The sequence below is a fragment of the Pempheris klunzingeri genome, chromosome 13 (genome assembly GCF_042242105.1).
Source record: "Pempheris klunzingeri isolate RE-2024b chromosome 13, fPemKlu1.hap1, whole genome shotgun sequence".
Classification (NCBI taxonomy): Eukaryota; Metazoa; Chordata; class Actinopteri; order Acropomatiformes; family Pempheridae; genus Pempheris; species Pempheris klunzingeri.
The window spans coordinates 15,133,680-15,161,375 of NC_092024.1; the positions used below are offsets into that span (position 1 = coordinate 15,133,680).

At 44.6% G+C, this 27,696-nt stretch overlaps 1 protein-coding gene across 2 annotated transcripts; it reads left to right on the plus strand.

Moving 5' to 3' along the window:
- dync1h1 (dynein, cytoplasmic 1, heavy chain 1) lies at positions 1–27,696 on the plus strand. 2 transcript variants are annotated; one of them, XM_070842021.1, is made up of 78 exons: positions 1–347; positions 1,543–1,630; positions 1,824–1,997; positions 2,121–2,376; positions 2,502–2,688; positions 2,806–3,077; positions 3,207–3,434; positions 3,613–4,266; positions 4,405–4,827; positions 4,966–5,145; positions 5,329–5,478; positions 5,592–5,738; positions 5,932–6,072; positions 6,190–6,366; positions 6,637–6,747; positions 6,860–6,979; positions 7,094–7,333; positions 7,441–7,596; positions 7,814–7,927; positions 8,025–8,135; positions 8,237–8,446; positions 8,555–8,701; positions 8,810–8,976; positions 9,088–9,261; positions 9,438–9,792; positions 9,900–10,094; positions 10,180–10,462; positions 10,571–10,671; positions 10,866–11,025; positions 11,162–11,402; positions 11,489–11,672; positions 11,832–12,044; positions 12,233–12,471; positions 12,603–12,759; positions 12,870–13,094; positions 13,185–13,415; positions 13,521–13,661; positions 13,803–14,036; positions 14,284–14,490; positions 14,670–14,791; positions 14,941–15,106; positions 15,270–15,433; positions 15,571–15,700; positions 15,829–15,962; positions 16,053–16,167; positions 16,258–16,419; positions 16,533–16,747; positions 16,872–17,076; positions 17,214–17,387; positions 17,567–17,686; positions 17,862–17,982; positions 18,201–18,396; positions 19,120–19,237; positions 19,323–19,538; positions 19,652–19,864; positions 20,051–20,178; positions 20,305–20,458; positions 20,583–20,729; positions 20,912–21,062; positions 21,191–21,444; positions 21,574–21,708; positions 21,803–21,897; positions 22,013–22,187; positions 22,350–22,425; positions 22,571–22,731; positions 22,822–22,933; positions 23,039–23,099; positions 23,184–23,307; positions 23,412–23,525; positions 23,651–23,821; positions 24,069–24,286; positions 24,382–24,485; positions 25,461–25,669; positions 25,930–26,083; positions 26,266–26,408; positions 26,513–26,681; positions 26,984–27,108; positions 27,242–27,696. In XM_070842021.1, exons 1-78 carry the CDS (start codon positions 98–100, stop codon positions 27,368–27,370), a joined length of 13,923 nt encoding a protein of 4,640 aa, XP_070698122.1. In that variant the 5' UTR covers positions 1–97; the 3' UTR covers positions 27,371–27,696. The 2 variants fall into 2 exon arrangements, with proteins under 2 accessions (XP_070698122.1, XP_070698123.1); XM_070842022.1 differs by lacking the exon at positions 18,201–18,396 and adding an exon at positions 18,586–18,781.

The following is a 27,696-nucleotide window of genomic DNA, read 5'->3' on the forward strand; positions in this document are numbered from 1 at the left end:
AACACCTCGGTATTCACTGCAGTCAGACACACAACGTCAGCCTCGTTTCTTTGTTCACTTTCACACCGCGACCGGTCCTCGGCGTCCGCTTCAAAGCATGTCCGACGGCGGGGGCACGGAGGAAAACTCTGGCACCATGGAGGTGTCGGCCGTTCAGACGGTCGCTGATACTTCAGTGCTGCAGAAGCACATTCGGAAATTGATACCGCTGCTCCTGGAAGATGGCGGCGAGGCCCCGGCCTCTCTGGAAACCGCCCTGGAGGAGAAGAGCGCCGTGGAGCAGATGAGGAAATTTCTGTCCGATCCCCAACTGCACACCATCCTGGTCGAGAGAAGTGCACTCAAAGGTACATTTAACAAGACGCAGCCAGCTAGCTTTGCTATTGTGATGTGAGAAACTAGATTATGGCACACGAGACATTGCGTATTCAATTTGTCTCAAGCGAAGCGGATTTCATCCCAATGATAGTTAGCTACTTTCACTTTGTAAGTGAGCTAACCCAAGTTTTATTTGACAGCCAGTTAAGTAAAAATGGTAACTTAGTTTGCTCTCTTCATTGTAAGGCAACTACGCCACACTGGACCAGGAATAGAAAACAGAGGCAATGACAACACAATACACACCAAATGAATGTGCATTAATGTTGGCTCTCATTAAAGGTGTGATACCGGTTAACTACTGACAATAGAGCAAACACACACTGCTAATAAAAACACAAGACCCGATTTAAATGCACCAAATCTCATAAATTTAAACATAATGAATCCTTTGTAATGACTTCAAGTCATGCTATGCGCACCTTCATGGGGTTTTATCATGTGAACCAGCTTGTGTCAATGAACACATTATCTTTAGTTTCCTCCAGGCAAATTCATCCTGAGCTTCAGAGCCGCTCGCCCTTACTAACATTTTATTAGTGTTAAATGTTGATCCCTTGATTCTGCACATGACCAGCCACTGAGCCTGAGCCTGTGGGTTTTGAATTCCCAGCCGGAGAGTCACCGCCCCAGCCAATTCATCTTTGTGCACTAAGAATACTGATGCTGCAGTGCAGAGAGTGCACTCTCTGCACTGCTATCTTTTTCCACAAGCCATGACTTCACTTTTATAGGAGGGTGGGGATGAGACGTGGCAAAGTAATCTTACTGTAACGTGGTTAACTATAATCAGATAAACTCAACCCCTGTCCAGCATCCACATGATTTATTTTTAACATTAGCAGCAGAGTAGTGTCAGTCCTTAGTGCTTGTTTGAGTCTGTGACAAGATGCTATGATGGTAGCTAAATGCAGAAAAAAAGGATCTGCTATGTTTTAATTCGAAGTGTTACATGATGGTGTTGGGCTTGCAGACTTGTTAATATTGTGCCACATTTTACTGGTGGTGGAGAATCTTGACGATATGCTGTGTCCTAACAACTTGATTTCACTGTGTAAAATGGCTGTTGCAAACACTTGCTGATCACTGATTTAGAGATCAGTTGCCTGTTTAATTGTTCAGATGAGACTTTAGATAAGACTTTTTTTGTTTTTGTTTACACAGAGGATGTTGGAGATGAAGGAGAGGAGGAGAAGGAGTGTATCACGTACAACATCAGCGTTGACATACACTATGGGATCAAGTCCAACAGGTAAATGATCTTTGCACTGAACAGAAGTCTTTTTCAGCCATGCAACGGTGTATGATTTCATCAATAAACCTGAAAAAACGCTGCTCTTTTTTCATGTAATATGTACTCTGAGAGCTACGCAGTACATTCAAAATGATCTTTCAGTTTCTATTTGAGTCCTTAATTCTGAACCATGAATGTTTTCCCCCTGCAGCCTGGCTTTGATCAAGAGGACAGGCGTCATTGATGCAGACAAGCCCATATCAACCCAAGTTCGAGTTCTGACCTTGAGTGAGGATTCTCCGTACGAGACCCTCCATTCATTCATCAGTAATGCCGTTGCTCCTTTCTTTAAGTCCTACATCCGCGAGTCCGGCAAGGCAGACAGGTAATCCTCAAAACATGTCTTTATGTTTTGATAACAACTTTCATCTAATTCTACTGAAGTCTGCCTGGAGAAATAATGTTACCATTGAATTTATTTTTACTACAATGTCTCCTAACCCTCTAGAGATGGGGATAAGATGGCTCCCTCAGTGGAGAAAAAGATTGCTGAGCTGGAGATGGGCCTTCTCCACCTGCAGCAGAACATTGAGATTCCTGAGATCAGCCTGCTCATCCACCCCATCATCACAAACATTGCCAAGCAGTGCTATGAGCGCGGGGAAAAGCCCAAGGTCACTGACTTTGGTGACAAAGTGGAGGACCCAACCTTCCTGAACCAGCTGCAATCTGGAGTCAATCGCTGGATCAGGGAGATCCAAAAGGTAGGAGGCATACCCAAATTTTAAATCAAATGATACTTCATATAATAATAGGCATGAGGAAAAATATTCTCTCCTTCATACTCACTACTGGGTTCATTTGTTTCGTACGCTCACCCTGTTATCAGGTGACAAAGCTCGATCGTGACCCAGCTTCAGGCACAGCCTTGCAGGAGATCAGTTTCTGGCTGAATCTGGAGAGAGCCCTGAACAGGATCCAGGAGAAGAGAGAGAGCCCTGAGGTTCTGCTCACACTGGACATCCTCAAGCACGGCAAACGTTTCCATGCTACTGTCAGCTTTGACACAGACACTGGTGAGTGGCAACCGGCTGAAACATTTTTTTTTCCTTGGCTTGTTTCACTTGTGCTGCTTTTACGGGTGGTATTTTGAATACAGTGTGATTAATTGTTTGTCCTTTCTCTTCTCACAGGTCTGAAACAGGCTGTGGAGACCGTCAATGACTACAACCCTCTGATGAAGGACTTCCCTCTCAATGACCTGCTCTCTGCCTCAGAGCTTGATAAGATCCGCCAAGCCCTTATGGCCATATTCACTCACTTGAAGAAGATCAGGAACACAAAGTACCCGATCCAGAGAGCACTGCGTCTAGTAGAGGCCATCTCCAGGGATTTGAGCTCCCAGCTCCTCAAGGTTTTGGGCACCAGGAAGCTCATGCATGTTGCCTACGAGGAATTTGAAAAGGTAGATGTGCTTGGGTCTCCGGCATAAACTAAAGCCTATTATATTTCTTTCCCCCAGAAGGACACTTTTACTTTAGCAACACTGAATATTCTACATCTTCCTAAATGTCCTTTAAACTACCGTGTGCAGGTGATGGTGGCGTGCTTTGAGGTGTTCCAGACCTGGGAGGATGAGTATGAGAAACTGCAGGTGCTTCTGAGGGACATTGTGAAGAGGAAGAGAGAGGAGAATCTGAAGATGGTGTGGCGTTTGAGCCCTGCCCACAGGAAGCTCCAATCACGTCTGGATCACATGAGACGTTTCAGAAGGCAGCACGAGCAGTTGAGGGCTGTCATTGTCCGTGTGCTGAGGCCTCAGGTACAGTACAAATAGTCTGTAATGGCCATACTTGAACACACTTGCATGGTTTTTTACCAATATTTACTATTTCATGATCATTTTAATGTAGTTTTCCTGTGGATCCTGACAAAATATTCAATATCTGTTTTTATCCTCACTTGATTGAGAAATGGTTCTCTCAACTTTTTGTCTCCAGGTTTCTGCCGTGCCACAACATGCACCTGGCGAGACAGTAGAGCCTCAAGATATGAAGGTAGCTGGAGTTCTTTTTGATGCTGCTGATGCCAATGCTATCGAAGAGGTCAACCTGGCATATGAGAACGTCAAAGAGGTCGATGGCTTGGATGTGTCTAAGGAAGGCATGGAGGCCTGGGAAGCCGCCATGAAGCGTTATGATGAACGCATCGACCGCGTGGAGACCCGTATTACCGCCCGCCTGCGTGATCAGCTGGGAACTGCCAAAAACGCTAATGAGATGTTCCGCATCTTCTCTCGCTTCAACGCTCTCTTTGTGCGTCCCCACATCCGTGGTGCCATCCGGGAGTACCAGACACAGCTCATCCAGCGTGTGAAAGACGACATTGAGTCACTGCATGACAAGTTCAAAGTGCAGTATCCTCAGAGCCAGGCCTGTAAGATGAGCCACGTCCGAGACCTGCCACCTGTGTCCGGCTCCATCATCTGGGCCAAGCAGATCGACCGTCAGCTGACTGCATATATGAAGAGAGTGGAGGATGTTCTGGGAAAAGGGTGGGAGAATCACGTGGAGGGGCTGAAGCTGAAGCAAGATGGAGATAGCTTCAGGGCTAAACTCAATACTCAAGAGATATTTGATGACTGGGCTCGCAAGGTATGGAGCTGATTATAGACATAAATATAAAATAGTGTTTTTAAATGTAATTGACATTTTTTTCAAATGTTTGAAAAATGTTTTCCCTCTTACAGTTTTGTTGTTTTAAAATATTTACTCCTTTCTTTTGTATATCAGGTGCAGCAGCGTAACCTTGGTGTGTCTGGCCGCATCTTCACAATTGAGAGTACTCGTGCCCGTGGACGCACCGGAAACATGCTCAAGCTGAAAGTCAACTTCCTCCCAGAGATCATCACCTTGTCCAAAGAGGTCCGCAACCTCAAGTGGCTGAGCTTCCGTGTTCCTTTGGCCATCGTCAACAAAGCCCACCAAGCTAACCAGCTGTACCCATTTGCCATCTCTTTGATCGAGAGCGTGCGCACCTACGAACGCACTTGTGAGAAGGTGGAGGAGAGGTCCTCTATCTCCCTGCTGGTGGCTGGGCTCAAAAAAGAAGTCCAGGCTCTCGTTACTGAAGGCATCACTCTGGTCTGGGAGTCCTACAAGCTGGATCCATATGTTCAGAGGCTGGCTGAGACCGTCTTCAACTTCCAGGAGAAGGTCGGTGTGGGGGAACTGTCGCTATAAAATGGTTACATACATCCTACATTAGCACAGACTCTCCTCACTGTCAATATAGAATGAAACAAGTGCTACTGTTTATTTCTAATGGCATTTTTTTTGCCGCTCTGTTTCCAGGTGGACGACCTCTTATTGATTGAGGAGAAAATTGATCTTGAGGTTCGCTCTTTGGAAACTTGCATGTTCGACAACAAGACCTTCTCTGACATCCTCAACCGAGTCCAGAAGGCAGTGGATGACCTCAATCTCCACTCCTATTCCAACCTGCCCATCTGGGTCAACAAGCTTGACATTGAGGTTGGCACCACAAAGCAGCAATACAAGGATTCATTGCTATACTTATTGAGTTTGATTGAGACTGTTATGAGTCAAAATGGAAATATTTTAATATTATTTCAATCACTTTTGATTACTTACTATTTCTTTGTGGCTGGCCTGAATGGTTTTCAAACAGGACTGACTTTTGTTTTGCTTTCATAGATTGAACGCATCCTGGGAGTGCGTCTGCAGGCTGGCCTTAAGGCCTGGACCCAGGTGCTCCGTGGCCAGATAGAGGACAAAGCTGAGGTGGACATGGACACAGAGGCTCCACAAGTGAGCCACAAACCCGGAGGGGAGCCCAAGATCAAGGTAGGCATTGTGGCTGTAATGACTCTGTGTTGCCTTAATTACACATTGTTTATAAAACCTTGGATACCATGACACGGCTGACTCTTCTAACATACTATTCTGTTTTTTCCCAGAATGTTGTCCATGAGCTGAGGATTACTAATCAGGTGATCTACCTGAATCCACCAATTGAAGACTGTCGCTACAAGCTCTACCAGGAGATGTTTTCCTGGAAGATGGTCATTCTGTCCCTCCCGAGGATCCAGAGCCAGAGATATCAGGTAGGGATGTCTGAACAGTTTGTATTGTGGGGCTTTGATTCCCACTGCAGAAAGCCATGATGAGAATGCATGTCAAGAAATCTGTGGTATGCAAACATTGAAGTTGTTATATTTTATTCTATGTCAGATTTTTGTGGCGTATTACACTTGTGCTGTAGTTTTTGTTATAAGATAAGCCGTCTTTCCTAATCAGGTGGGAGTCCACTACGAGCTGTCAGAGGAGGAGAAGTTCTACAGAAATGCCCTGACCAGGATGCCAGATGGCCCTGCTGGCTTAGAGGAGGCCTACAATGCAGTCGAAGATATTGTCAATGAAGTGGAGCAGTATGTCAAGGTAAATCAACATAAATGTGTTATTATACCATGTCTTTATGTGGTAAACATGCGCAATATATGCAATCATGAAGATTAGTTTGTGAGAGTCAGTTTCCTTTCTGTTGCCCCTGACCAGGTGTGGCTGCAGTACCAGTGCTTGTGGGATATGCAAGCTGAGAACATCTACAACCGTCTTGGGGAAGACCTCACCAAGTGGCAGGCCCTGCTGGTCCAGATCCGCAAAGCACGTGGAACGTTCGACAATGCAGAGACACGGAAAGAGTTCGGACCCGTGGTCATCGACTACGGCAAGGTAATAATGACTGATGGTTCTAGGTGCTGTATTTGGAGAAATATTTCTCAAATGACTATCTGTAAAAATAATGCAGTATAAAATTTTGTCTAAACTGACTCTTTAAACCATTATTATAAGGGAGGTATCTTCTACATAAAGCCCCTTATTTTTCCAACTTTGCTTCATTATGCTGCATTTGTATTTTTTTGGTTCCATAATAAATACTCTCCTGTAGCTCTATGGGCTTTTTATTAAATGTTGTGTTTTTTTTTTTGCCCCTGACAACAGGTCCAGTCTAAGGTGAACTTGAAATATGACTCCTGGCACAAAGAAGTGCTCAGCAAATTTGGCCAGATGCTTGGCCAAAACATGCAGGACTTCCATGCCCAGATCTCCAAGGTAAAGCCTGATATGAAAACATTTATTTTGACTAGTTTATTACCATTGATTTCCAAGAGACACTGAGCAGAGATTTTTCTAATCTCCTTTTGTTTTTTGTTTCGTCATTAAGTCCCGTCAAGAACTGGAGCAACATTCTGTGGACACGGCTAGCACCTCAGATGCTGTCAACTTCATAACATATGTCCAGACCCTGAAGCGCAAGATCAAACAGTTTGAGAAAAATGTGGATGTAAGTATTTCTTACAAGTATTCTGAAAAATTCATCTTTTCCTACATTCTTTTGTATGACTGCGTTCTTTAAGACAAATAATTCTAATCAAATCCTCCTTTCTTTTACCCCTAGTTGTTCCGAAATGGACAGCGTTTGCTGGAGAAGCAGAGATTCCAGTTCCCTCCATCTTGGCTCTACATTGACAACATCGAAGGTGAATGGGGTGCCTTCAGTGACATAATGAAGCGCAAGGACACTGCTATACAGCAGCAAGTGGCCAACTTGCAGATGAAGATCGTCCAGGAGGACAAAGCTGTGGAAAACCGCACCACTGACTTGCTCAATGACTGGGAGAAGACCAAACCAGTTGCTGTAAGAGAAATGAAATCATCTAATTGAATTTTAGATACAATAGTCCGTACAGCATGCCTAGCTGAGCTTACTTGAAACATAGTCTAACTGGTAATCTTTTCTGCCAGGGTAACCTTCGTCCAGAGGAGGCTCTTCAGTCTCTGACAATCTACGAGGGCAACTTCAGCCGTCTGAAGGATGAAAGGGAGAAGTGTGCCCGAGCCAAAGAAGCTCTGGAACTCACAGACACTGGCCTGCTCAGTGGCAGTGAAGAACGGGTGCAGGTAATGCCAGCAAACATGAACATAAAAGCATTGTAAATCACTGATCAAAGACCAAGTAACAGGCAGCAGTTATGTCACAGACACTAATTTGAAATAGGAGTAATATTTAGTTAGTTACAGCTCCTTTTACTTTTATAGGTGCTCCAAAACCATAGTAATGCCTAAAAGAACATGTACTTTTGTTTTTATTCATTTCAATCATTGTGATAACTTCTAGGTGGCACTAGAGGAGCTGCATGACCTGAAGGAGGTTTGGTCTGAGCTGTCAAAGGTCTGGGAGCAGATCGACCAGATGAAAGAGCAGCCATGGGTGTCTGTACAGCCTCGCAAGGTAACAAAGCCATAGTGATCATTCAGATCATTGAGTTTCTACTGTTTATTTGTGAAATTCTTGGCATATAACGATTCTTGTTTTGGTGTGTTTGTAGCTTCGTCAGAGTCTGGATGGTCTTCTGAACCAGCTGAAGAACTTCCAAGCAAGACTGAGACAGTATGCTTCCTATGAGTATGTTCAGAGGCTGCTTAAAGGATACCTTAAGGTCAGGCAGCTAGTTTTTCCCACTTCGCACACATTTTGACTTGCAAGAGAAATGAAAAAAATGGGTTATTAAATTCTAGACCTACTCTTTTCTCTTATTAGGTTAACATGTTGGTGATTGAGCTGAAATCAGAGGCTCTGAAGGACCGCCACTGGAAGCAGCTGATGAAGCGTTTGCATGTAAATTGGGTCCTATCAGAGCTGAGCCTGGGACAGATCTGGGATGTGGATCTGCAAAAGAATGAGATGGTGGTGAAGGACGTTCTCCTGGTAGCCCAGGGAGAGATGGCTTTGGAGGAGTTCCTCAAACAGGTGAAGTCAAATGCCCTCAACATCATGTAGTGTCAGTCGCAATGATTAAAGATTACTCTCTGCTTTATAATCTCTGTCAATAATAATTCTGTGGTTTTTGGTCTTCAGATCCGTGAAGTGTGGAACTCCTATGAGCTCGACCTGGTGAACTACCAGAATAAGTGTCGCTTGATTAGAGGCTGGGATGACCTCTTCAACAAGGTCAAAGAACATATTAACAGCGTGTCTGCCATGAAGTTGTCTCCATACTACAAGGTAAACAAAGTTGCATATTGTTTTCATTAAGAACGTAGTTTAGGATTTGAAAATATTTAAATTTCAGAACTGCATTAACACCATGGCACCATTTCTTTTCCCTCCCAGGTGTTTGAGGAAGATGCACTGAGCTGGGAGGATAAGCTGAATCGCATCATGGCTCTGTTTGACGTTTGGATCGATGTCCAGCGTCGCTGGGTCTATCTGGAAGGCATCTTCACTGGCAGTGCTGACATCAAACATCTGCTGCCTGTAGAGACCCAGAGATTTCAGAGGTAAATGATGGACTGTTTACACTTTATTTATAAATTCCCCCCAAAGTATTACTGAAAAATATTTTCTACTAGAACCTACTTTAACTTGTCTCTCTTTCTTTTGTTCCACAGTATCAGCACAGAGTTCTTGGCACTGATGAAGAAGGTGTCAAAGTCTCCCTTAGTAATGGATGTGCTGAACATTCAGGGAGTGCAGAGGTCTCTGGAGCGACTGGCCGACCTTCTTGGAAAAATCCAGAAAGCCCTTGGAGAATACCTGGAGAGAGAGAGATCCTCATTCCCCAGGTAAGAAGATGATAGTACAAAAGACTTTGGGATGTTGTGGCATTGTTATTAATGTGCATATAAAACACAGAACTTAGAATTACATAGTCATGCTGAATATTTAGAATTGCTTTCACAGATTTGTAAATTAATTTATGAAATATCCTTAAATAATCCTTCACTCTTTTTGTGTCCAGGTTCTACTTTGTTGGAGACGAGGACCTGCTTGAAATCATCGGTAACAGCAAGAATGTGGCCAAACTGCAAAAGCACTTCAAAAAGATGTTTGCTGGCGTTTCCAGCATCCTGCTCAACGAGGACAACACAGAGGTGCTTGGAATCTCGTCCCGTGAGGGTGAGGAAATTTTCTACAAGACACCAGTCTCCATCACAGAACACCCCAAGATCAACGAGTGGCTGACGCTGGTGGAGAAGGAGATGAGGGTGACGTTGGCGAAGCTGCTGGCAGAGTCTGTCACAGAGGTCACAGGCTTCAACAAGGGCACAGCCATTGACCTGGGCCAGTACATCAATTGGATTGATCGCTACCAGGTTGGCATTGAGAACATTTATTCAACATACAATTAGTTATTTAGCATACATGGAGATTGCGTGATGTATTAATGTGCCTTTACTCTATCTATTTCTTCTCTTCACAGGCCCAGCTGGTGGTCCTCTCCACTCAGATTGCCTGGTCTGAGAACATTGAGTCTGCCTTGACCACCATCTCTGGTGGTGGGGACATGGCACCTATGCAGGGAGTGCTGTCAAATGTGGAGGCCACTTTGAACGTGCTGGCTGACACCGTGCTGATGGAGCAGCCTCCACTCCGCAGGAGGAAACTGGAGCACCTGGTTAGAGGGGAATTTTTAAAAAGTAAATTTTTAAAAGAATGTTGTCCAGTGAAGTATCTGAAATCCCTCCTCTACTCCATCTTAGATCACCGAGCTGGTGCACCAACGTGATGTGACCAGGACTCTGATCAAGAACAAGATCGACAACCCCAAGTCCTTTGAGTGGCTCAGCCAGATGCGCTTCTATTTTGACCCCAAGCAGACAGATGTCTTGCAACAGCTGTCCATTCAGATGGCCAATGCCAAGTTCAACTATGGCTTTGAGTACTTGGGTGTCCAGGACAAACTTGTCCAGACCCCTCTGACAGACCGCTGCTATCTCACCATGACCCAAGCTTTGGAGGCCCGCCTTGGAGGGTCGCCATTCGGTATGAAAGCTTTTTTTGGTTCACACATGAAATTGAGATTTCATTGTGAAGAGAATTACAGTTTTACCTGCAGAATGATCAACTTCACTGAGTTTGTTCTCCATCCAGGTCCTGCTGGCACAGGGAAGACTGAGTCAGTGAAAGCCCTTGGCCACCAACTGGGCCGCTTTGTCCTGGTCTTCAACTGTGACGAGACATTCGACTTCCAGGTACACAACTCCATTTAGATTATTTGTTCCTTGGCTATTTTACAAGCAAGACAACAATGATGCACCAGAAGAGATCAGTAAACCACTTGTAAATTATATGATTATCATTTACTTTTTTACAGGATATAGCTGTTTCTCATATTGGTAATTTAACTTACAAATCTCTCTCATTGATTTCCTTCCTCTTTTTTTAGGCCATGGGTCGTATCTTCGTGGGTCTGTGCCAGGTGGGAGCATGGGGCTGTTTCGACGAGTTCAACCGTCTGGAGGAGAGAATGCTCTCTGCTGTCTCCCAGCAGGTCCAGTACATCCAGGTGGCCTTGAGGGAGCACAGCAACCCCAACAGAGACAGGAGTATGTGTAATATGTGATGGAACTCGGGTTTCATATATAAATTAGACACAACAAAATGTCTGTGTTTCCATCTTATTCACAACATTTTTTTTTTGAGAGTTACATTGTAAATAAGGACAAATCTATCATCCCTCAGGTGTGCCAGTCACCACAGAGCTCCTGAACAAGCAGGTGAAGGTCAGTCCAGACATGGCCATCTTCATCACCATGAATCCTGGCTATGCTGGTCGCTCCAACCTACCTGACAATCTGAAGAAGCTGTTCCGCAGCTTGGCCATGACCAAACCCGACCGCCAGCTCATCGCCCAAGTCATGTTGTACTCTCAAGGTTTCCGCACAGCCGAGATCCTTGCCAAGAAGATTGTACCCTTCTTCAAGTATGTACTGCTTAAGAAAATGTACTTAGTTTCGAGATATTTGTTTTTCTTCACTGATTTCTTTCCCCCCTTTGCCTCTATGCCAGGCTGTGTGATGAGCAACTTTCATCCCAGAGTCATTATGATTTTGGCCTCCGAGCTCTCAAGAGTGTACTGATCAGTGCTGGTAATGTCAAGCGCGAGCGCATTCAGAGGATCAAAAGGGAGAAGCTGGAGCGCGGGGAGGTTGTTGATGAGAATGACATCGCTGAGAACCTTCCTGAACAGGAGGTATAGAAAATTATAGTTTGCAAGACTTTGTGTGATGTTTCTATATTGTTTCATTATTGCATTTCTGTAGCTGTGGCAAGGCTGTTTTTAGAATCCAGCAAGAAATTTCAGGAGTGAGAGGGGTTGTTTCACTCAGTCTATGTCTTCTTGTTACTGTAGATCCTGATCCAGAGTGTGTGTGAGACCATGGTTCCCAAGCTGGTGGCAGAGGACATCCCCTTGCTGTTCAGCCTGCTGTCAGATGTCTTCCCTGGGGTCCAGTACCACCGTGGAGAGATGACTGCACTGAGGGAGGAGCTGAAGAAAGTCTGTGCGGAGATGTACCTCACCTATGGAGACGGTGACGATGTGGGCAGCATGTGGGTGGAGAAGGTATGTCGCTAAATGGAGTCAACATATACTGCATCTTATTGAGTGTGCCCAGAAATAGTGAGTATGACAGCCCTGCCCACTCCTAGAGACAAGAGATCAAAACCCTTTATGTGGCACAGTAATTAAGGTGCATGTATGGTGAATAGTGACTCAAATTTTTTTCAACTTTGTCATTCATCCCCATCCAGGTGCTCCAACTGTACCAGATCACACAGATCAACCACGGTCTGATGATGGTGGGACCTTCAGGTAGTGGGAAGAGCATGGCGTGGAAGGTGCTGCTCAAGGCCCTGGAGAGGCTGGAGGGTGTTGAGGGTGTAGCCCACATTATCGACCCCAAGGCTATCAGCAAGGACCACCTGTATGGAACCCTGGACCCCAACACTCGTGAATGGACAGATGGCTTGTTCACACACATCCTCAGGAAGTGAGTTCTGTGACACATTTCGTTATAAAGTGTACAAAATCAGCTCAGTTCATCAGTAGGAGTACACTTTTCTGTTATTTCAAGGAAAAAGAGATTTTTACTTCATAAAATGTTTTAATGTCCAATTTCAGGATCATTGACAATGTCCGAGGTGAATTACAAAAGCGTCAGTGGATCATCTTTGATGGTGATGTTGACCCTGAGTGGGTTGAAAATCTCAACTCAGTACTGGATGACAACAAGCTGCTCACCCTGCCCAATGGAGAGCGTCTCAGCTTGCCGCCAAATGTAAGAGCACTCACTTCAAACACTGATGTCGGCTTTTGTCTCATTACAGTCTAAGGTGGTGATGGCATGCTGTACTGGCCTGGAGTTATACTCTCCCTTTCTCTCTCTAGGTGCGTGTAATGTTTGAAGTGCAGGACCTGAAGTATGCCACCCTGGCCACTGTGTCTCGCTGTGGTATGGTGTGGTTCAGTGAGGATGTCCTCAGCACTGACATGATCTTCAACAACTTCCTGGCTCGCATTCGCAGCATCCCATTGGATGAGGGAGAGGATGAAGCTCAGCGCCAGAGGAAGGGAACAGAGGATGAGGAAGAGGCTGCATCACCAATGCTGCAGGTAATAAAAAGGGAAGAAAATGCACTATAGTATTTATTCATTAAGAAGAACATTTTATGATCCTTATTCTTTATCGATGTTTTACACTAGATCCAGCGTGATGCTGCAGCTGTCCTGCAGCCTTACTTCACCTCCACAGGCCTGGTGATCAAGGCCTTAGAGCATGCTTCCAAGATGGAGCACATCATGGATTTCACCCGCCTGCGCTGCTTGGGTTCATTGTTCTCAATGCTGCACCAGGCCTGCCGTAATGTGGCGCTCTACAATAACAACCACCCTGACTTCCCCATGCCCATTGATCAGCTGGAGAAGTACATGCAGGTAATTTTATGCTTTCTAAAAGCATACATATCTCATTGTTATTTAAATTTTGAATATGTGCATTTTCTTAAAACTGATCAATTTTGTGGTATTATCTCTACACAGAAATATCTGATCTACGCTGTACTGTGGTCCTTCTCTGGTGACGGGCGGCTGAAGATGAGGGCTGAGCTTGGAGAATACATCCGTCGCATCACCACAGTACCCCTCCCCTCTGCTCCCAATGTTCCTATCATTGACTATGAGGTACAGCCTCTTGGTGTTAAAATGAATATTGATTGTTGTCTTCAGTAAATTTAAAATAAATTCTCCGAATATGCAGTTCTCGTAATCTGCAGTCTCTAAATTTCAGACTAATAATTCTCTCGTTTTATTTACATCATGCAGGTGTGCATCACGGGTGAGTGGCAGTCCTGGCAGGGCAAGGTGCCCCAGATAGAGGTAGAGACCCACAAGGTGGCATCTCCCGATGTCGTGGTTCCCACCCTGGACACTGTTCGCCATGAGGCTTTGCTTTACACATGGCTGGCAGAGCACAAACCACTGGTGCTGTGTGGACCTCCAGGTTCTGGAAAGACCATGACTCTGTTCAGTGCCCTCAGAGCCTTGCCTGATATGGAGGTGAGAGACTGGATGAAAGAATTTAAATATTGCCAATAAATCTTTAAAATCAGTTTAACCTGTCCATGAAAGTTGTAGTACGGTAGTTTGCATCAGTATTTGAATTTTAATGCCCCACAAAGCAATCATGTACATTGGAGTTTAACATATTCTAACCTGCTAAATGAATATTAAAATTGGTAAATGGTTAGAATTATATATTTGTCAGCATTTGCAATTTCCAAATTTTCCCTCTACTCTCTACCAGGTTGTGGGTCTGAACTTCTCCAGTGCCACAACCCCAGAGCTGCTGCTGAAGACCTTTGATCATTACTGTGAATACCGCCGTACCCCCAATGGCGTGGTCCTCGCCCCTGTCCAGCTGGGCAAGTGGCTGGTGTTGTTCTGTGATGAGATCAATCTGCCTGACATGGACAAGTACAGCACACAGAGAGTCATCTCTTTCATCAGACAGGTATGATACATTATTTACAACCTGAACTTTTATTTTGCCTAGTTCTATTGAACAGCAACACCTTGGCTTTACACCTTGTTTTCTGGTACATTGAAGTGTTCAAACTGAGATAATGGCAGCATCAAATTTAGAATCCCTCCATGTATGTTAAAGGATCCCCTGTTGTGTTTTATTTGTAGATGGTGGAACATGGTGGTTTCTACCGCACCTCAGACCAGACTTGGGTCAAACTGGAGAGAATCCAGTTTGTGGGAGCTTGTAATCCTCCCACTGACCCTGGCAGAAAGCCTCTCACACACAGGTACTGTATCCAGACTGAAAACCTGATTACAGTGATAACCGTATTAATGAAAGGATTAACAGAAAAAATAAACTAAAATTGTACTTGGTTAATTAGACTTGTGTATGACAAGCCTTAACTGCCGCCATGTTGTGGTGTGCTGTTTGTAGGTTCCTGCGTCATGTTCCTGTGGTGTACGTGGACTACCCAGGCCCAGCCTCGCTAACCCAGATTTATGGAACCTTCAATCGGGCCATGCTGCGTCTCATCCCCTCTCTACGTACCTATGCTGAGCCTCTTACTGCTGCTATGGTCGAGTTCTACACCATGTCTCAGGTAATGGCAATTTCTAAAAATCTATATAAAGATCAAACATGTAAACATAAGTTTACTCAATAGTGTCACAGGAAGCTAGTGTACAAAGAGATGAAGCAGAGGTTTAATTGGTCACCTTTCAGTCACTTATTCATTTGTTCCCATGTCTCTTTTTCCCTTTCAGGAGCGGTTCACCCAGGACACCCAACCTCACTACATCTACTCTCCCAGAGAGATGACCCGCTGGGTGAGGGGAATCTTCGAGGCCCTGCGACCACTTGAAACTCTGCCTGTGGAGGGGCTCATCCGCATCTGGGCCCATGAAGGTCTCCGTCTCTTTCAGGACAGGTGAGTGCAGTTTTCTGAGAGGCTGATTTTTCTCACTCTAATAATTTACTACTATTTTCTGATGTGATGATAACAATAAGGTTGTTTGATGTGCAAGTATTTAAAGAATAATTTTGGTGATAATGTGTTTTGTCCAGGCTGGTTGGTGATGAAGAGAGAAGGTGGACTGATGAAAACATCGACACAGTTGCTCTCAAACACTTCCCTAATATTGATAAGGAGAAGGCTCTCAACAGGCCCATCCTCTACAGCAACTGGCTCTCCAAGGTAAACTGGAAACAGGTTGACCATGTTGTGATATTCCTGCTGTGATGATGCTAAAATATTGAGCTTTGATCACATGCTTTTAGTAGTTTTATTTCCATTTTCACTGAGTTTACTGTTTGTGGATGCAGGACTACATCCCAGTGGAACAGGAGGAGCTGAGGGACTACGTGAAGGCCCGTCTGAAGGTCTTTTATGAAGAGGAGCTGGATGTGCCTCTGGTGCTCTTCAATGAGGTGCTGGACCATGTCCTCCGAATTGACCGGTGAGTAACTAGAAGTGATCAAGAAACGGGAACTTCATGTCTGGAATGATTGTGTTGGAGTAAATTTTAAAATTGTATGATCTCCCCCAGAATCTTCCGCCAGCCCCAGGGCCATCTTTTGTTGATCGGTGTGAGTGGAGCAGGAAAGACTACTCTGTCTCGCTTCGTAGCCTGGATGAATGGACTTAGCGTATACCAGATCAAGGTTGGTACAGCATGTGAAGATATTTCTCGCCATGTTACTACAATTGCCTACCTGTATTTATTGATATTTATTTATTGTGTTTGTTTTCAGGTGCACAGAAAATACACTGGAGAGGACTTTGATGAGGACCTGCGTACAGTGCTGCGTCGCTCAGGTTGTAAGAACGAGAAGATTGCCTTCATCATGGATGAGTCCAACGTGCTGGATTCTGGTTTCCTTGAGAGAATGAACACGCTGCTGGCCAATGGAGAGGTAACATGGTGCCATGAGCTGTTCTCATTGGGCAACAAGATGACAACCCAGCCCTTAGTTTGGTTGTGTGCAACTAATTTACTGGTTCCTAATATGTTACTTATTCTTTGTAGGTTCCTGGCCTGTTTGAGGGAGATGAGTATGCCACCCTGATGACTCAGTGTAAGGAAGGAGCCCAGAAAGAGGGCCTGATGCTCGACACACACGAGGAGCTGTACAAGTGGTTCACCAGCCAGGTTATCAGGAACCTCCACGTTGTTTTCACCATGAACCCTTCGTCCGAGGGTCTGAAGGACAGGGCTGCCACATCTCCTGCCCTCTTCAACAGGTATGGAGACACACAGTGGACACTGAAGGTGAATTAATTGATTACATCACTGACCAGCAAGGAATAGGTAGTACAACGATGAAATTACAGTTTCTTAGTTAACTGAAACTTTTCTTTTTGTTAGGTGTGTGTTGAACTGGTTTGGAGACTGGTCCACAGAGGCCCTTTATCAGGTGGGTAAGGAGTTCACCAGCAAGATGGATCTGGAGAAACCAAACTACAAGGTGCCAGACTACATGCCCATCGTCTATGACAAACTGCCCCAGCCACCGTCTCATCGCGAGGCTATTGTCAATGGCTGTGTGTTTGTACACCAGACACTTCATCAGGTAGGGATGTTTCCACGTTTGCAGTGGAGGTTAATGGGGGGGATTGTGTGGTTTGCTTGAACAGAAATTGGGCATTTGGAAATACCGTAAAACCAAGTTTGTCAATACATGTTTCCTCTGCTGTTAACTTTTCACAGGCCAACAACCGTCTGGCTAAGCGAGGTGGTCACACAATGGCCATCACTCCTCGCCACTACCTGGACTTCATCAACCAGTATGCCAACCTGTTCAATGAGAAACGCAGCGAGTTGGAGGAACAGCAGATGCACCTCAACGTTGGTCTCCGCAAGATCAAGGAGACTGTCGATCAGGTAAAGTAATTTTTGTACTTCACTTCATTTAATCTTCTTGCATAAATTAAGTACCATTTTATTCCACCTTCTCAAAAATTGGAAGTTGGTCTCCACAAACCAAAACTGTTTTTGAGTACTTGCCAACTGCTGCTTGCTGTTGTCTGACTCCCTGATTATACTTATGCCTTCTCATTAAGGTGGAAGAGCTTCGTCGTGACTTGAGAATCAAGAGCCAAGAGCTGGAGGCAAAGAATGCTGCTGCCAATGACAAACTGAAGAAAATGGTCAAAGACCAACAAGAAGCAGAAAAGAAAAAGGTACACGGACAGGAATTTAACACTTGAAAGATTTCTAGTAATAAATTACTGTCAAACCTAAGACAAACTTAACCTTTTGGTTATTTATTTTTTAGTTTTTTGGTACAGTTATCCCTTAGCCTTGCATTGCGCATTTGTATTGACTGATCAAACTATACTCCTATTGTGATTCCAGGTGATGAGCCAGGAGATCCAGGAAGCTGTGTACAAACAGCAGGAGGTGATAAAGGACAAACAGCTGAGTGTGAAAGAGGACTTGGACCAAGTGGAGCCTGCTGTTATTGAGGCTCAGAATGGTACAGTAGTATATTTTCTCACAGCAGTGTATTTGATTTGTCATCACAGAATGAGTTGTCACCACATAACAGTCTTGTACTACTTATTACAATGTTATCACATAGTTACTTATGGTGTAAGGGCTTCCGGGTTAACAGCTTGATCTTTACCTGCATCCTCCCTTCATCACTGCCCTTCCTTGTCATAATTCACGTCCTTGTTCACCTGATGTTGATAGCTGTTAAGTCCATTAAGAAGCAGCACCTGGTGGAGGTGCGTTCCATGGCCAATCCACCCGCGGCTGTGAAGCTGGCCCTGGAGTCCATTTGCTTGCTCCTGGGCGAGAGCACGACTGACTGGAAGCAGATCCGTTCCATCATCATGAGAGAGAACTTCATCCCAACTATTGTTAACTTCTCTGCTGAAGAGATCAGGTGAAATAAGAAAGATTGTGTCCTGCCATTGCTCACTAAATCTCTCTCTCTCTCTCTCTCTCTCTCTCTGCCTCTGACTTTTCAACCCCTGAGTCTGTTTCATATTCCTCCCCTCTTTTGCCCTATATGCTACTCTTCTCCCTCTCTTACTACTTTCTTTCAAACACATTCCTCCCTCCACCTAACTAGCGGTGAGTTCTATTAAGCGGCAGCACCTAGTAGAAGTGCGGGCCATGACCAATCCGCCAGCTGCAGTCAAGCTGGCCCTGGAGTCAATCTGTCTTATGCTGGGCGAGGAGACCAATGACTGGAAAAAAATCAGACAAGTTATTATCAGGGACAATTTCATCAGCAGCATAGTCAACTTTTCCTCAGAGGAAATGAGGTACTGGTGTCAGAACGTCTGTGTAGTCTCTAATGGAAGCACAAATGATATTAATGAATCAGTAGATTAATCAAATGGCACCTGTGATTAGAAATTGATTTTGCTGAATCAGAAAATGAGGTAATGGTTTAAAAAAAAAAAAAAAAAAAAATGGCCATCATGATTTTTGTGTTTTGCACCCCTCCCCCACCCCAAACCAAATTTAAATTATCCTGAGCGAAATGTCATATTTCATTTCCTGTAATTCATGATCATTGTCCCACTCCTCACATTAAAGTATCTGACTGTGTGAAGTGCTGCTATATTCTGACTTCTTGGACTGTCTCCACTTTATCCAGTGACTCCATCCGTGAAAAGATGAAGAAGAACTACCTCTCCAACCCAAGCTACAACTATGACCAAGTCAACAGGGCATCTCTGGCTTGTGGGCCTATGGTGAAATGGGCGATTGCTCAGGTAAAGAAGCCTAAACAATATGAAAATGAAGATGATAATTGGGTAAAGAGAGCACACCTTTAATGTATACACTCCCCTTCCTCAGCTTAACTATGCTGACATGCTGAAGCGCGTGGAGCCTCTGCGTAATGAACTGCAGAAGCTTGAGGATGATGCCAAAGACAACAAGACAAAGGCAGAGGAGGTGGAACAGATGATCAGAGACCTGGAGGCCAGCATTGCTCGCTATAAGGAGGAGTACGCTGTCCTCATCTCAGAGGCTCAGGCTATCAAGGCTGACCTGGCTGCTGTCGAGGCCAAGGTAACTGATTATCAAACCAATGTTTAGTTCCCCCTGTGCTAGTTTCCGTTTATCCATTTTAAACTCAAGGATCTTGCAGAATTTTTCTTGAGTGTCTTGCTCTCTCTTCCCAGGTGAATCGCAGTACAGCACTACTGAAGAGTCTGTCAGCTGAAAGGGACCGCTGGGAAAAGACCAGTGAGACCTTCAAGAACCAGATGTCCACCATCGCTGGAGACTGTCTGCTATCTGCGGCTTTCATTACCTATGCCGGCTACTTTGAACAACAGATGAGACAGAACCTGTTCACCACTTGGTCTCACCACCTACAGCAGGCCAACATTCAGGTAGTTAAAGCTCTGATACACATGTATATGTAGGAACTTCTTTTTTGTTACTTTGGTACCTGTGTTCATTGACTCATTAATATTAGCAGATATGCTAAATTAGTCACTAGCCATAGAATAATGATATAAAATTGATAATCTTAGTGAGTTTCATTTTTAGTGAATGGCATATTTTTTCCCTCCCAGTTCCGTACGGATATTGCCAGAACTGAGTACCTGTCTAATGCTGATGAGAGGCTCCGCTGGCAAGCCAACTCCCTCCCAGCTGATGACCTCTGCACTGAGAACGCCATCATGCTCAAGAGGTTCAACAGGTCAGTACCCTTCTGTTATTGCAGTGTACTGTTTGTAGGATTTATTACTGCAGTGTAAATACTAAGCATTAATTCGCCTTGAGTCCCCTCCCATGTTCATCTAGTCTGTGCTATTGTCCTCTCCAGGTACCCACTGATCATCGATCCATCTGGCCAAGCCACGGAGTTCATAATGAATGAGTACAAAGACCGCAAGATCACCAGGACCAGTTTCTTGGATGATGCCTTCAGGAAGAATCTGGAGAGTGCCCTGCGTTTTGGAAACCCACTGCTGGTCCAGGTATGAGCAGCTGTTTCACGCTGTTATTGTGCATTTGCGACTTGTTCACTGTCCAAGACCTTTATATTCATGAAGAATTTGTTTATTGAAAGTAATTTATTCTTTTTTTTTTTTGTCCTTTAAGGATGTAGAAAGTTATGACCCCATCCTAAATCCAGTGCTGAACAGAGAGGTTCGCAGGACTGGTGGTCGTGTCCTGATCACCCTGGGAGACCAGGATATCGATCTGTCACCTTCATTTGTCATCTTCCTTTCTACACGAGACCCAACGGTGAGTAGACATGGGCGTAGGCATTTAGGATTTAGACAGTAATCAACTGATTTTAATTAGTATAAGTCTATTAAAGTCTATTAAAGAAAATGTTGTCTTGGACTGAAATTGAGCTTTTCCCTTGTTAAAAAGACTGTACAAAGAAGTTAATCTGTGTCATATGGTGTCTTTTGTGTATACAGGTCGAGTTCCCACCAGATTTGTGTTCTCGTGTCACATTTGTGAACTTCACTGTGACACGCAGCAGCCTTCAGAGCCAGTGTCTCAACGAGGTCCTAAAGGCTGAGAGGCCTGATGTGGATGAGAAACGCTCCGACCTCCTCAAACTGCAGGGTGAGACAGAAATGTGCTAACACAATGACGAGGCACAGCTAGGGATGAAGATAAACACCAATAGGGATGCAAGATAATTCAGACTTAAATCACAAGCCGATCAATAAGTATCCTCCTGTCTCTTGCAGGCGAGTTCCAACTGCGACTGCGACAGCTGGAAAAATCCCTGCTGCAGGCCCTCAATGAGGTTAAAGGCCGCATCCTTGATGATGACACCATCATTACCACGCTGGAGAACTTGAAGAAGGAGGCAGCTGAGGTGACCAGGAAGGTGGAGGAGACCGATATCGTCATGGCAGAGGTGGAGGCCGTGTCACAGCAATACCTGTCTCTGTCCTCTGCCTGTAGCAGCATCTACTTCACCATGGAGGCTCTCAACCAGGTCTGGACACAGCTTACTCTTGTCACACACACTACCAAGTACATTTGATATGCTGCCAAATGCGTGCATTGTTGTAAACCAGCCAAATAACTAATTAATAAACAAGTCCATTTTTGTTTTGTGTTCCAGATGCACTTCCTGTACCAGTACTCCCTTCACTTTTTCCTGGACACCTACCACACAGTGCTATATGAGAACCCCAACCTGAAGAACATCAGCGATCATTCACAGAGACTCGCTCACATCACCAAGGATCTCTTCCAGGTTTGATTTATACATTTTGAAGACAAAAGACTATTTTCGTTGATGGATTGATTGTAATAGACATAATTCGCGTATGTTTATTTTTTTCCTGTAGGTGGTGTTCAATAGAGCAGCCAGGGGTATGCTGCACCATGATCACATCACTTTTGCCATGCTCTTGGCGAAGATCAGCCTAAAGGGCATGACCAGGTAAGATTCTAGTATTACACTAATGTACTACCAGTTGTTATATGACATAAAACAAGGTTTCTCAGCAGTATCAAACAACTTAAATCACAATAATTTCAATCCGTGCCTTTTCCAGTGAGCCCTCATATGATGCAGAGTTTCAGCACTTCCTGCGTGGTAAGGAGATCGTTCTGACGGGTATGTCACTGCCAAAAGTGAAAGGTCTGACCAGTGACCAGAGTGAGGCCATGGTCCGCCTCAGCCGCCTGCCAGAATTCAATGACTTGGTGGACAAAGTTGAGGCTGATGAGGTGAGCTTTGACGGACACCATCCATCTAGTATAACTCATGCTGTATTGATTAAACCGAAGCTGTATATGACGAAACTTATGTTTCTAAGCACACCTTTTAATAAAGGACTGTCTTTGAATACATACGGCATGTGATCATTATTGCTTTGTTTGTTCCTCCAGCAATTCTTCATGTGGATTGAGAGCAACACTCCAGAGCTGGCTGTTCCTTATCTGTGGGCGGAGGAGAAGCAGTCCTGTGAGTGTATAGACTTGTCATATTTTGCAAATGCTGTATATACATTCAAGGCCAAGCAGATATGGTTTTAGATATTGATTCATGTCAGTTTTATGTAAATATCTATATGTTCAATGCATAACTTGTTCTGGTCTTCCCTGTTCAGCTCTCATTGGCCAGTCAGTGCACCAGCTGTTGCTGATTCAGGCCTTCCGCCCGGACCGTCTGCTGGCCATGTCGCACATTTTTGTCTCGAGGGTGCTGGGAGAGAGCTTCATGAACATCATTGAGCAGCCTCTCGATCTGGCTAATATCATTGATAATGAGGTATAAACCAGTATTTCTTTAATTTTTTCTCCCTAGAGGCGTTTGTCAGTGTTGTTGAATGTGACCGATGTTCTTCTCCCATGTCTGTAGGTGAAGCCGAGCACTCCAGTGTTGATGTGTTCTGTACCAGGTTATGATGCCAGCGGCCTGGTCAGAGATCTGGCGGCTGAGCAGAACAAACACATCACCTCTATCTCTATTGGTACGGAAGGAATAAGTTCATACTCTTGAGACACAAATAAGATCGTCATTACATACATTTAGTTTGAGAACGTTGAGAACGTTTGTGCTCTTCCAACGTTCACAGGTTCAGCTGAGGGTTTCAATAAGGCAGACAGAGACATCAACACTGCTGTCAAGTCCGGCAGGTGGGGTCATTTTTTTTTTTCTAGGTATTTTCTTAACATGTACACTTTTGTTGTACTGGTGGTCTGACTGTTTTCATCCCCCAGGTGGGTGATGTTGGAGAACGTCCACCTGGCCCCTGGATGGCTCATGCAGCTGGAGAAGAAGCTTCACTCCATGCAGCCTCATTCCAGCTTCAGGCTCTTCCTGACAATGGAGATCAACCCCAAGGTACACCACATCCCTCATAGCAAATATTTCCAACATGTCATAATCTAGGTAATGAAGATTTCAGTGATAGCACAGCTGTGAATCATTTTCTCTTTCCCTGCCAGGTTCCTGTGAATCTCCTTCGTGCCGGTCGTATCTTTGTGTTTGAGCCTCCTCCTGGTGTCAAGGCCAACATGCTCAGAACCTTCAGCAGCATCCCTGTTGCTCGCATGTGCAAGGTGACTTAATCCTACCAGCACACATACTCACACTTTTCTAACCAGAAGCTTAAGCATTAATGCTGTCTTCACATTTCTTCCACACTTGCTATCTTAATGACTCTTTTTTCCCCGTGTTTCTACAGGCTCCCAACGAACGTGCTCGTCTGTACTTCCTGCTGGCTTGGTTCCATGCTGTCATTCAGGAGCGTCTGCGTTATGCACCACTGGGCTGGTCCAAGAAATATGAGTTTGGAGAGTCTGATCTTCGCTCTGCCTGTGACACTGTCGATACTTGGCTGGATGACACTGCTAAGGTTAGAGATTATTTAAGAAACCCTATTCAGTGCTTCTAAATGTGTCAGAATATCTCTTAAATTATTTGTTGCAATAGAAACAAATAATGCATACATTTATACAGTTCTTTCCTTAGATAATTTATGATGATTTTAGTATTTTCAATTGGAGTCAGGTAAATTTCCTAAATATTTGAGTTTTGACTGTTTATAAAATATGACAACCACGTCACACTCTGCTTTCACACACACATACACACACACACAGGGTCGTCAAAATATTGCACCAGACAAGATCCCCTGGGCTGCTCTGAAAACCCTGATGGCACAGTCCATCTATGGCGGCCGCATTGACAATGAGTTTGACCAACGTCTTCTCAACACCTTCCTGGAACGCATCTTCACTAAGGGAAGCTTCGACAGTGAGTTCAAACTGGCTCTCAAGGTTGACGGGCACAAGGACATCAAGATGCCCGACGGCATTCGGTCAGTGGTGGCTTTTGATTCTTTCACAAAATTGTAGTCGAAACGACCCATGTTTATTAATATTCAAGCAATGTTGTACTTTTGATTTGTTACAGGCGTGAGGAGTTCATGCACTGGGTAGAGATGCTTCCTGACACTCAAACTCCATCTTGGCTTGGGTTGCCTAGCAATGCTGAGAAGGTCTTGCTCACCACTCAGGGTATGCCACAGCCGGTCATCTTACCCATCTGTACTCTGATGTTCTGTCACAGTAACTGGACTTCAAGACATCCTGATTCTTCTTCCTCAATCCATCTGAGATGTCATGTTTTCCCAGGGCAGATCATTAACCATCTCTCTGTCTATTCTAGTGTCTTCACTTCTGTTTTTACAGGGTGTCTCAGTGCAACGAGAGATCAACATCTTTTTCTACATTTATGTCTGCTTTGGGCAGAATACTGTGTTAACGGTGCACCATCTGCTAATCTCTCATCTTCTCATTGGTTCACTTTACCAGTTCACCAGCTCTTAGTTGTAGACTGTGTTCTTGTAGCCTGTCTGTAGCCACAGCCATCGTACTTTAAAAGGTGCTCCGCCCAAAGGAAGGGTGTGTGTGTCCTCACCCTCCAGCAGCTGTATTTCACAGCCATCATGTCGCTTTGCTAAAATACTATCCCCACCCCACCCCCAGAGTAGGAGTCAAAACAGCCACATACCTCCCCATCCCCTCAATCACATCCTCCCTCCCTGTTTCGTCAGATTGATTAAAGACCACCTCCAAACTCCCACAATCCCACCTGCCGAAGCATCCATCCCTCCCCCTCCTCACTCCCACCCCTCAGTTTTTCTCTTAAATCTGCTGCCCTACTTGTTTTACGTTGATTTCTTTTACAGTTCCAGTCAGTCAAGAATGTGGTTCATTTGTTCACTTGGGAACTATGTTGAATGTTACATTTGAATGAACTGCTGCCCGAAGCCTTGTGTGTCTTTAGTTCTACCCAGTGTAGTCCTAATTTGTTTGTCTGTCTGACACAACTCCGTTTTTTTTATCAAACAAACCTTACATTAACACATCCTCGTGGTAAGCTGTTTGTTTCTTTGTTCCACTATTAATTTCTTCTCCCCCTACCTCCCACCATGGCCTTGTCTTCCACCTTCCTCCCCGCTCACTCGCTCCCTCCGCCGGGCTGCACAGGCACTGACATGATGGGTAAGATGCTGAAAATGCAGATGCTGGAGGATGAGGATGACCTTGCCTATGAGACGGAGAAGAAGGAGCGCACTTCGTCCACATCCGATACCCAGCCGGCCTGGATGAGGACCCTCCATGCCACTGCCTGCAACTGGCTGCAGCTCATGCCCCAAACAGTCAATCCACTCAAACGCACAGTGGAGAACATCAAGGTAATTGAAGAAATAAGAGGAAACGTGGTACGAAAACAGACCACAAAATATTTTGCGTTCTCTAAAATTACAGCATCCTTGACAATTATTGTTATGTTGATCAGTTGTTTTGTAACTCTCTAGGTAAGAAGGTAGAAATAAAAGCACAAGTTTGAATTTTACAGATGGATATGCACTTGCTTTTCTTTGCCTCACTGATGTATCTGCCAAGCTTCTGAATTTGATTTAATGTCTTCTTTCTCCAAACACCTCAACACCAGGACCCACTGTTCCGGTTCTTTGAGCGTGAGGTGAAGATGGGCGGCAAGATGCTGCAGGAGGTCCGTCAGGATCTGTCCGACGTGGTGCAAGTGTGTGAGGGCAAAAAGAAGCAGACCAACTACCTGCGAACACTCATCAGTGACCTTGTAAAAGGTAAGACCTTACTTTTTCACTCAGATTTGTTCATGTATTTTTAAAGGTAAATTACTTGTTTGAAGTCAGATGAATTGATGTAGAAAAGTCAGTGCATTTTCGGTCTTGATCAGCAGGATGCTCTTTAACAGATGAGACTTTTAGGGAATCGCTGGTATACACCTGTTTTTCTTTCTCCTCAGGCATCCTGCCTCGCAGCTGGTGTCGATACACCGTTCCAGTCGCCATGACTGTGATCCAATGGGTGGCAGACTTCAGTGAGCGAATCAAACAGCTGCAGCAGATCTCCCAGGGAGCTGCCAGTGGGGGCGCAAAGGAACTGAAGGTACCGTTTGGTTAACTGTTTGCATACAGCATCACTATATAGTAGTTTCCTTCAAAATTCACAATAGTTATTTTCCTTTTCTCCTCCTGTCCCTCCTTCTCCAGAACATCCACGTGTGCCTTGGCAGCCTGTTTGTGCCCGAGGCTTACATTACCGCGACCCGCCAGTATGTGGCCCAGGCCAACAGCTGGTCTCTGGAAGAGCTGTGTCTGGAGGTCAATGTCACCACCGCCCAGGGCGCCGCACTGGATGCCTGCAGCTTCGGCATCAAAGGTCAGACAAGCAGCACGTCATCTGCTGTAGTAGTAGTAGTAGGTTTTGCAAATGACATAACATGGTGAAATTGAGACTATGGGTGAACTGGAAAAATGTCAGACATACAACGGGTGTCATGAGTGGAGGTCTGCGCTGAACTGTTCGTTCATTCCTGTCTGGTCCGATGGGTCATTAAAAAAGGATAGATCCCACTAATTCTGTAGCATCTTGAAATGGTGAAATCCAGTCGATTGTCATCAAGATAATTTCATTATATTTTAAAACTGTAAAATGTCGAACATTGTCACTGTTTCTCTCAGGTCTGAAACTGCAGGGAGCTACTTGTGCCAACAACAAGCTGTCTCTGTCCACCTCCATCTCCACTGAACTGCCACTCACTCAGCTGCGCTGGATCAAGCATAGCAACGCTGAGAAGAGAAACATGGTATGACCAACCATCTGTCACAGTCAGACGATTTAGAAGTACATCTAAAGATGTCGTTAAATTCAGCCTGTGCCTTAGTTTTGTATGACTGTTGAGAACCACTCTTCACATTTAGTTTTTCCTCTCATTGCAGGTGACTCTGCCCGTGTACCTGAACTTCACCAGATCTGACCTCATCTTCACTGTTGACTTTGACATTGCAACCAAGGAAGATCCACATAGCTTCTACGAGCGTGGAGTCGCTGTCCTGTGCACCGAGTAGATAACATGAGTCATTCCTGAAGGGTCTCAATTATTAAACCACACACATAATCACTTAACCTTAATCACTTGTTTACCACCATTTAAAAAGTAGTTTGTAGCCTGTTGCATTCCAATATTAAAACAGTTTAGGACATTTGTGGAGCATTAATGAACGTTTACTGAGTCTTAGTGTTTGTGGAAAGTGTCTTAGAGGGTCAAACGAATGTTGTCAGATGGTAAATGAAGGGAAAATGAAATGTGGAAAAGGAAAGTTGAAAGTAAGATGTTTTTATGAAAGAAACTGAACGTTTTTAGATTGAATAAAGTCTGTCAGAGTTAACTGCA

Excerpts from the sequence above, each read along its gene's own strand:
- dync1h1 (XM_070842021.1), top strand. The coding sequence starts at position 98 with ATGTCCGACGGCGGGGGCACGGAGGAAAACTCTGGCACCATGGAGGTG. Across the intron at positions 7,597-7,813 it reads GCAGTGAAGAACGGGTGCAG|GTGGCACTAGAGGAGCTGCA; the intron begins GTAATGCCAGCA and ends GATAACTTCTAG. Across the intron at positions 16,168-16,257 it reads TTAGCGTATACCAGATCAAG|GTGCACAGAAAATACACTGG; the intron begins GTTGGTACAGCA and ends GTTTGTTTTCAG.